General features: G+C 47.3%; 1 protein-coding gene across 5 annotated transcripts; it reads right to left on the reverse strand.

Moving 5' to 3' along the window:
- Positions 1–747: 747 nt before the first annotated feature.
- ISCA2 (iron-sulfur cluster assembly 2) lies at positions 748–10060 on the reverse strand. 5 transcript variants are annotated; one of them, XM_038407799.2, is made up of 4 exons: positions 9824–10060; positions 3960–4134; positions 3313–3428; positions 748–3082 (listed from the first exon to the last, which is right to left on the reverse strand). In XM_038407799.2, the coding sequence occupies exons 1-4, from the start codon at positions 9829–9831 to the stop codon at positions 2908–2910; spliced, it is 474 nt and encodes a 157-aa protein (XP_038263727.1). In that variant the 5' UTR covers positions 9832–10060; the 3' UTR covers positions 748–2907. The 5 variants fall into 5 exon arrangements, with proteins under 5 accessions (XP_038263727.1, XP_038263728.1, XP_038263725.1 ...); XM_038407800.2 differs by having other exon boundaries at positions 3960–4131; positions 9824–10043; XM_038407797.2 differs by lacking the exon at positions 9824–10060 and adding an exon at positions 5049–5193.
- Positions 10061–10443: the final 383 nt, after the last annotated feature.

Consider the following 10443-nt stretch of genomic DNA (forward strand, 5'->3'; position numbering starts at 1 on the left):
TTAGCCAGCATGGGGAATTTCTCTTTGGTGGGTTAAAGCTATGGTAATAGCTCTATGCCACTCTCCCTTGCAGCTTCCAGCACAGACTGTGTGGCTGAATCATCTCTGAACTCCAGAACAGCCTCGACGCACCACCGACAACCAGACTGTTCTAACTTACACTGGTTTCAAAGTAGCAGCCTTGTTAGTCTGTATCCGCAAAAAGAAAAGGAGTACTTGTGGCACCTTAGAGACTAACAAATGTATTTGAGCATAAGCTTTCGTGGTATGCATCCAATGAAGTGAGCTGTAGCTCACAAAAGCTTATGCTCAAATAAATTTGTTAGTCTCTAAGGTGCCACGAGTACTCCTTACCTTACACTGGGAGCTGAACTAGTCCCCAGCCATCCCTGGAACTGGGAAGCTGCAAAGCCATTTTTGCCCCTTTCCTAGGACCTGAGACAGGCACAGCTCAGCCAGAACCAAAATTCAGGCCCAAAATCTCTGTATGCTGTTGTTCAACATCATGACTCCCAAAGAGTAAGAGTGCCATCTAGTGTAGTTACTGAGATATTGCCAACATTACAGGTGAAGAAAGCTGCATATGTGGGTTTTCCCCAGGATTGTGCAGAAGTGACTAAAGGTAGTACTTAAAGTGTTCTTTAAGTCGCTCAGGAGGCAGCTTCTGCAAAAGGGGGAAAATGGTCTGCGTATAGGGAGTGTTTCCTTACGCAACAGCACTGAACAGAAAATGAGCAAAGACACAGATTTTGAGGAGTGGAACAGAACAGGTACATTCAGTTTAAATTCCATACAACAAACTCATTGATAGAATGTTAAAGTTGTATTGTTAAAGGGACAACTTAAAATCAAGTCCATTTAGAAAAAAAGTTAAGTAATTTCATGCTCTACAGTGTCCCAGAGCCCCCTGCCATTCTTGTATTCTTACAATCACTCATACCTATTTTTCTGTATCGATTAAATGAGGCACAGAAAAGGAATTACCCAAGTTCAAACAGTACTAGAACCTGTTTCTTGGATCAGAGAACAGTGCCTGTGGCTTAGTTACCCTACCTAAAAATCAGGGTTAATAATGATCGGCATCTACACAAGGCTTTAGAGCTTACCTTCTAAGTGCATAAGATTGGAAACACTTTGTCTGAGAAGCACTGTGGTTTGGTAGATAAAACAAGACTCTAGCACAGAGATAAACATACTCTTCCCAGCTGTGTTGCAAGCTTAACCACGGGAGTTTAGGAAAGTCTGTTCTCTGTACCTTCAGCAACCCCATCTACCAAATGGGTTAATGTTAGCCCCACACCTAGGAAGGGCAAATAAGAGACATAACAAAAGAAGGTGTGTCCATTTCAGAAAATTATTAAAGCCACTCAGGGAAGAGGTTGGAGCAGAACTCAGGACCTTCTGGACGTTCCCCTGAAGCCAAAGTTGCAGCAGATCCAGATTCAAAATATTGGGGGCAGGGGGAAAAATCACAGCCATTTAGGAGCAACCACTACAGAGATCAGTAAACACGGGTAACTCAGCAGTGCACACATGCAAAAACCCTTTTTAGATAAGCATTTAACACACTTAATAAAAAAAAACTTACTGCTTGGTATTCAATTTTCAACGGATTAAAATCTGCCCAAATCGCAAGCTGATTCCTTGGGATGCTCCCCATTCCATGGGAAACTGACTCTTTTAAATCCCACAATTTGGCTGTGAGACTATTATAGTAGGTTCTTTTGTAATAATGGGAAAAGCACACAAGTTCTCTATCCCTCTTGTCACCTGAAAACATTTTGGCTCAAATTTACCAAACATTCACCTTCAGGCAGAGACTAAGCATGGAAAACTTCAGCTATAAGAAGGGAGTTCCACAAAGTGATGAGTAACTGAAAATGAAGTTGCATTGGAAGCCCCTAGGCCACACTTCCTACAGCACAGTTGTATCTGGGCACTACCCTACAAAGGGAATGAGAGATGTGTTTCTCTCCTAAAAACAGACACAAAGCTAAAGAGAGATTAGACTAAGAATCAAAATTAGGAAAATGCTTTAGATTATTAAATCAAAGTGATGTGCAGGACAGAGTACAAGGGCTCCTAGATGTGACCACAGGCTCGCCAATCCACCATGCAATTTATACCCTGCTGGCAAAAGTAGAGAGAGTTTGAAAAGCCATTTGCTGATTTGTACCATTTTTTAAAATTGAATCAGGAGGGAAACAAACCAAATTGCTTGCTTTTTTTTTTTTTGGAGCCCTAACCCTAAAGCTTTAATCCTCCCCCCTACACCCACCTCTCTGCTTCACCTACATGTACGAGGTAGACCAGTCTTTCCCCAGCTGCTGGCTGCTCCCTGTAGGCAGGTAGGTCGTCAAGAATAAGGAGATTAGTAGAACAAATTGTCTGGGAAGACCCACAGCCAGCTGTAAAGGGCAGGCATCCCAGGAATCCCACATCCAGTTTAAGGACAAGGGGGAAACAACCATCTCCCTAGAGAGCTGCATTCTAACCACACGTTGAAAAGCATGAAAAATATAAATAAACAATGGAAACTGATATTAAAAAAATAGTCAATACACATGTATAGGCAGCTCCTGAAAGGCAGTTCCATGTGCTGTGTGGCTCAGGGAGATCAGGGTGGCTCATTATATTCAGCAATTCCTGGAGCTTCATAGAGGACAGAAGATGCTTTTGTGTGGGATTTAAAGCCTATTTCAAACCCTTGGAGGGAGAGTCCAATAGGTCTTGGCTGCAGACTCAGTTCAGATAGGCAAATGGGGACATTTGTAGTAATCGTATAACAGATTGAGGAGGAGGATTGGGGAAGCTGAGAAAATACCAAAATGAGAAACCCTTGGAGAGGATGCTGAGGACAGTCTCTGGCTCAATGTCCACCCAAGCAACACCCAAGGAGGAGTCCACTCAGAGTTTGACAGAAAAGGATGTCCCACATGAGCAGCCCTGCTCAGCCTGTGGATTGCTCACCACCTGGAACGAGTTGCGGATCAGCTCCTGGCTGAAATCCACCATTGCACCTTTCACAAAGGCCAGGCTGTCCACATCCACAACAACACGAGCACCACTTTGTTCAAACACCCTAGGAAAGAAGCATATGTGGCTTGTTATAATCCCACAGACATAAAAGGGAAAAGCACACTTCCAGAAGTATAAAGGAATACACTGTGATCACTTCCCTCCCCTTACTGAGCTGTGATCACCCACCTCCTCCCTTCAACATATATTATCACACATACCCTTCTCACCACTTTAGTCCACAGAAGTTTCCCCCGCATCATACACCCACACCCCTTTATCCTCTGTCCTTGCCTGTCATCAGGATTGATAACTGTGTCCAAAGAAAACTTGTACTGGAATCCAGAGCAGCCACCTCCCTCCACTTGCAGCCTGAGAAACTCAGACCCTTCTATAATCTCCAGCAGCCTCTGCAAAGCAGAAAGGGAGGAGCATTAAAAGATCTGCAATATTCACGTGCAAGCAGACAGCATCTGCTTCCAATCCCATATCAAGCCTACAAGATGCCTCAACAGGACAAGGGCCAGAATCAGAGCAATATGGAAGGGGCACCTGTATGACCTTGGGGAGGTACCTCATAAGCAGCCAGGTCTGCAGCATACACTTGTCCACCACAGCCATGTGTGGGGAATCCCTCATGCAGCTCATGTGAGAGATGAGGGGGAAATCACCGATTTCCCAAGACTCAGCTACCATGAAGTCTGCAGTTACCTCAAAGGGGACTGCATGTCTGAAAGGGGTGTGGGGGGGTCATTAGTGAACCCTACAGATGATTACCAAATGCTTTGGAAACCTTTAGGTCAAGTAGCTATAAGTAGCATGATGTTACAGGTATGTCAATAGTAGAGAATTTCATGCTCAGAGTGTGCCAGGCACTGCAACAACCTTTTCAATGACATGCACACAATGACACACCATGAGTGCCTTCTAAAGAATTGTACCTTCACACAGCTGTTGGTGAGGTAGATCTGTCCCTCGCTAGAGTCAGACACTGGTTGCCCTGGCTTAGAAGAGGATGATGCCCACTGCACCCTGATGCTTGGTACATGGTGGACTCCATTCTGAGAAGAACAGGGTGGTGTTCTTACTAGGTGCAGCAAAGTAGGAGAAAGGCTGCTGTGAAAAGATGGGGATGGAAATAAGTCAGCAAGGCAGGTGAAAAGCACAAAGGTTACTAGAGCAGAGCTCCAGAAAGGAGATTTTGGGAATGCGGGGGGGAGGGAGGGGGAAATTCTCATGAGAGAGTAGAAACAACCTAGGACGGATGGGGAGCGTCGAGGAGGAGAAATGCCTAATGGACACTGCTTCAATGTACATACAGCTAGTGAGAGCACAGAGAGATTATAAAAACAGGCTGGTTCACAGCAATGGTCAGGTTAGTCTGGTATCGGGTATGTGACAGCAGCCACTACCAGATGCTTCGGAGGCAGGAGCGAAGAACGCCCCAGACCACCATGCTGGGCGAACCTGCCCACAGAGGGAGTCCCTGGGGAGATGCTTGTGCCCTGAACCAGGAGTGTCCGTGTCCATCACCCCTCCGACACCCTGTCTATTACAGGTACCTTAGCTACAGGCGAGACTATTTTGCTAGCTGCTGCCAACTCTTGGCGGGCACCGGGCACTAGCGAGTCCCTGGAGCACCTGCGCATTGTTCCAAGACGGTTTTCTCCGGCAGGGTCACACCGCGCGGCCTGCGGGTCGGAGCTAACCGCGCCCTCGCCCCGCGGTTCGGAGTGGCCCCGTGTCCCTCTCCAGGGGCGCCACCGGCCCGCACCACATCCCCCGCCCCCCGGGGGAACGGCCGGGTCAGGAGCCGAGCGGGGCCTGGCGCTGCCGCCCGCTCGCGGCACGGCAGGGTCCGGGTGCTCGCGGCGAGGCTGCCCAAGGGCCAGGAGAGGGAGCTGCAGGCGCTCAGCGCCCGGCCGTGCAGCGCCAGCGCGGTGCCCCCCCACACGCGCCAGGGACGGAGCGGGGACCCCGGGCTAATGTCCTGGCTCCGCTCGAGGCCGACGAGAGGGCCGCAGCGCTACCTGCACCGAGCGCCGGGACGCAGAGTCCTCAGACAGCTCAACAGCACCCCTAACGCCGCCATCTTGCACGGGGGGGGGGGCTCTTAGAATGCCCCGCCCCCCTGCAACATCGCTATTGGCGCAGAGCCCGTGGAGCCCCGCCTCTTCCTACGGGCCCGGTGACGTGCGGCCTGTCATGACCGCTGCCGAGGCGGACACGCCAGGAAGGAGGTGCGCAGGCGCGGTAGCGAAGTGGTTTAGGAACGTAGCGTCCTGAGTTTGGTCGCTAAGCAACAGACTGGCTGATGGGGCCGGCTCCGCCGCGTCGCAGCCTCCAAGCACCCAGAGCGTCGGCGCCGTGGAGCAGAATGATTGCTGCTGGGCCTGCAGCCAGGGATGGGGTTGGGAATCCCGTCTTCCCTTTAACTGCTGCGCCGCCTTCAGCGCTCTCTTGCCGACAGGGTGTTCGGGTTGCACTCTGTGTACCGGCTTACCCTGCTGCATGACACATAGGTAGGTGTCTGGCAAACTTCGTTTCTGCAGGACACTTGGCAGGATTGGGGCCTGATTGCCGATACAGAGAAAACTGAAACTGACTCACAGAGGGAGTAAAAACAGGAGGGGAAATCTCATCTCTTTTAGTGTTAGTGATTTTAGATGTTTTTAGGACAGGTTTCAGAGTAGCAGCCGTGTTAGGCTGTATTCGCAAAAAGAAAAGGAGGACTTGTGGCACCTTAGAGACTAACAAATTTATTAGAGCATAAGCTTTCGTGAGCTACAGCTCACTTCATCGGATGCATCCGATGAAGTGAGCTGTAGCTCACGAAAGCTTATGCTCTAATAAATTTGTTAGTCTCTAAGGTGCCACAAGTCCTCCTTTTCTTTTTAGATGTTTTTAGTAACAGTAGTCCTAAAAACGTGACAACATGACTTCTGTTTTTCTGTGTTGCCCAGATTGTAGCTCCCCTGGCAACCAGATGATAAGGTTAATATAGGCTGTGACAGGTTCAGTCACAAAAACCCCCTTGAGGCTGTCTGTCACCTGATGTGGTGGAATTTCCTCCCAGCCCATTTTCCACTGCCAGCTTGGGACTCCAGAACCCTGTCTTTTTGAGTCAGACCTGCTAGTCTGCTGCAACACAGACCTAGGTCTGGTCCACGCCCCCAAAGCTGCAGACTTTAACCCGAAACTCCTCAGCAAGTCACCTATCTCCAGCTCCCAATGGGATCCAACCCCAAATAAATCCATTTTACACTGTATAAAGCTTATATAGGGTAAACTCATAAATTGTTCACCTTCTATAACACTGATAGAGAGAGATGCACAGCTCTTTGCTCTGCCAGGTATTAATCACTTTTTTGTTAATTAATTAAGTATAAAAAGTAGGATTTAAATGGTTTCAAGTAATAACCGACAGAACAAAGTAAGTTACCAAGCAAAACAAAACAAAAAACACACAAGTCTAAGCCTAATACATTTAAGAAACTGAATACAGGTAAATTTCCCCCTCAGAGATGTTCCAATAAGCTTCTTTCACAGACTAGACTCCCTTCTAGTCTGGGCCCAATCCTTTTTCCCTGGTACAGTTCTTGTTAGTTCCAGCTCAGGTGGTAAGTAGGGGTTTTGTCATGATGGCCAGCCTCCTTTGTTCTGTTCCACCCCCTTTTATAGCTTTTGCACAAGGCGGGAATGTTTTGTCTCTCTGGGTCCCCACCCCTGCTTAAACCTGGTGCTTTTCCATTTAGAAGATGGATTCCAGTACCAGGTGACATGATCACATCACTAAGACCTCATTCTCCATTCTTTCAAGGTTGGCCTGCAAGTACCCATGAAGATTTGCAAGTAAACAGAGCCATTCACAACCAATTGTCCTAGTTAATGGGAGCCATCAAGATTTCAAGCTACTATTAATAGCCCACACTTTGCATAATTACAATGACCCCAGAGTTACATTTCATATTCCCAGTTTCAGATACAAGAATGATACATTCATACAAATAGGATGAACACACTCAGTAGATAAGCTTTGTAATGATGCCTTACAAGAGACCTTTTGCATGAAGCATATTCCAGTTACATGATATTTACACTCATTAGCATATTTCCATAAAACATATGAAGTGCAACGTCACTTAGGCCTAGAAAGAAGCAAGGCTGAGCCAGCTGGGCTCATTTTCAACTAATGTCATTAATACTTTGTTAGCAAGACAAACTAGACAGATGTCATTTGAATGTGAACATAGTACTAGCATGGATTCCAGCACATTTTGGCATGCCTGGCAGTGAAATGGCAGAGAAGGAAGCAAAAAAATGCTTTAAAAATGCAGCAATTGATATAAAAAAGAATAAGAAGGAATTTGAAAATTTAGTTAAAAAGGATTTTAAAAGGTAAGCCAGGAATTGTGGACTAAGGAGAAAAGAGGATGAGGATTCTATGAATTATACCCCAAAATAGAGGATAATGTGCTACTGTACACCTTACATACCTTTGGAGAAGTACTCATAGTTAGGCCATTAACTGTTACCGTGGTTTGAATAATAATAATTTATATTTATTGAATAGACATAAAGATGGATTATGTAACATATGGAAGATTAAAGAAATGGTTGCTCACCTGATACGGGACTGCAGGGAGCGTTCCCCAGGAAAGAAAGCCTCTTTATGAAAAATTTATGTTTTTGGGAGACAGAATATACAGTGAGGGTTTAGTGAGAACCTCAGGAAAGTAGGGCAATAGTAAAAAATATCTACTGTGGTTTTTAAGGATATCAAACAGCATAAGAGAGTGTAGTAGCATCAATGTACAAGGAATATATGAAGTGGCAGTTATAGACTCAGTAGGTAAGTGTGCGTTGCCATAAAACATAATGTAACCCCTGTTTGTATTTTTTTCTGGGGAGCCTTGGAATTTCAGGGTCTTGGGTTACTCCTTCCCCAAAGCCTTGTTGGCGTTTCCCTGAAGCTCCCTAATGGCTTGCCGCAATCTCTAAGATACCCTTGCATGATCTGTCTTGTTTTGGCAGTCCAAGGCATAGTGACCATCTCTCCCACAGTTGTAACAGAAACCTTCTCGCCGGCTATCACCCCTCCTGATACTCTTGAGGATGGAAAAGTATGGCCACTTCTCGGGTCAAATCTCTCAGTGCCACTGCCACTGATGGGGCCTCTTCCATCTCTCCAAGCACCGTGGTGGTTTGACTCCCTGCCTTCTTCGGCTGCACTACTGCGTCCATTTGCAACAATCACTCCTCCTCTTCACGTATCTCTTGAATGAGCTTGTAGAATGGGGGTAGGTTTTGGGCCCACTCTCTCAGCTGCAGTCGCCATCGCATCAACCCATCTTGTTGGGTGCCCTGAAGGATCTGGTCCAACCTAGTGGAATCAATGTGCTTGGTGGGGATGCCTTCCTTCCACACTACCTGCCGTAGCAAATCCTCTAGTCTCCTGAGGAAATCCGACAATCATTCATGGGACTCCTGATAGGTGTGGCTGAAACGATAATACAGGTCTTCACTGCTATCAGTAGCACCGTAGACACTCTCAAGAGCAGTTAAATAGTCTTGCACTGTGGCAGCTAGTTGGGAGTCTTTCAGGGCTCAGACAATTTGCATGGCAGATCCCCTCAGACTGTCAAGCACACATTTCTGCTTCTCATATGCCGGCTTCAATGCATCTTTGAGAGCATTTCCCAGCACTTTGGCTCATCCAACCAGGCTGGGTGCTGCGGGTGTTGGAGCCCCTCCTAATGCCAGAATTATTTCCTCTCTTATCCGCTTCTCATCCACCATCAGAGCTTGCAATTTCTGTACTAAAGAATCCACCTCAAGTGACACGGGCACAGTAGTAGGGGACTGCTCTGACCCCAGAATTGTCCAGGGGATACCGCCTCCTTGCACCTCTTTGGGTACTTTATCAAGATCTGCTTCCTTGGAATGAGTACATGGTGCTACCATGCCCTTCACTTTGCCGTTGTAAATACGAGGGTGGACCTTCACTCTCCCCAGTATTTCAGCTGCATCTAGACCCTCCTCAATTTCATTTGGTTCCATCTCTTCTGGGAACCTCGCCACCAGCACAGTTTTGGTTACTGGGATTCGTGCCCCTCGGCACAGGTCTTCTAGTAATCCCTTCTCCATTTTATTTTAGTTATTTTTTAACTAAGTCACTCAGGAGTTTCTTTATGAAGGAGAGTCCAAAGGTGCACAACATAGGTGTGTGCATGTGTGTACTGCAAAATCCTTATATGGGCCACCAGGTGTAACTTTAGCACCCTCATGGCCAAGATGGAGTCTGCTCTGCAGGCAGCTCTGGGCAAGAGAAGGCGCACGCAGGAATGCAACAGGAAAAATCCCTTCCACCCCAGAGGCATCTGTTCCAAACCCCACAGAGTGAACCCACCAGAAAAGTACAATGGATATAAGAAAGGGAAATATTTATTTACAGAGGGATGAGAGGAGAAAAACAACAAGGGGAAATATAGGGGGAGCAGTAAAACATAGGGTTGCATCCAAATCAAGGCTTCACAGGCCTAGTGGTAGCACAGTCTGAAAGGGCAGACCCTAAGCAATGTGTCTGCACACAGAGTTCAGGAGGCCTGAGCAAACTTCCAATCTGGCAGTGAGTCTTGGGTGCTCCTGGTCGTCTTCAATGCCAGTAAACTTTCCCCAACAAACCCCTCCGGTGCCCTCTTCTGCCGCTCTCTGCAAAGCCACACAGAGCGACCATCTCCCCACTTAACTAATTAGCTGCCTCCCTCCTTATTCCCAATGCAGAGTCACAGGCCCCAGTACTCACAGCGCCATGCAGCTCTGGGCAGCAGTGAAACTGGGTCCAGGTCTGGCTTGTCCTTCTTGGGCGATTCCTCCCTGGCACAGTGCTCCTCCTGGCTCCTGTCCTAAGGTGTCCCCGATTGGCCACCCTGTCCTTCCGAGGCTTCAGGCAGGTTTACTTTGCGAGGGCCTACTTGCTGCAGCCCTTCTCTCTCTGGAGCTCTAGAGCCATACCCTACAGTTTCCCTCCTTTCTCTCACTGCTCCCCCTTGCTCCTTAGCAAAATGATTTAAAGGGGCCATGCTCTCTAAACTCCAAAGGGGTTACAATAAGAAGGTGTTGTCATGTATAAGAAATAGACCCCTCAGATATCTGCTAGAAGTAAGTATGACCAGAGTATGCATCCGCCAAAGTGGGTATTCACCCACAAAAGCTTATGCTCCAATACGTCTGTTAGTCTATAACGTGCCACAGGACTCTTTGCCACTTTTACAGATCCAGACTAATACGGCTACCCCTCTGATACTATGACCAGAGATGGGTTCATGCTGTATTTGGGTCTCCTAGTTTATTAGTAGCCATTCCTAAACTAGTCATTAAGCAGTGTACTGCTGTCTCTCTCATCTAGGGTCATGCACAGGATTT

The sequence above is a fragment of the Dermochelys coriacea genome, chromosome 6 (assembly GCF_009764565.3).
Source record: "Dermochelys coriacea isolate rDerCor1 chromosome 6, rDerCor1.pri.v4, whole genome shotgun sequence".
Classification (NCBI taxonomy): Eukaryota; Metazoa; Chordata; order Testudines; family Dermochelyidae; genus Dermochelys; species Dermochelys coriacea.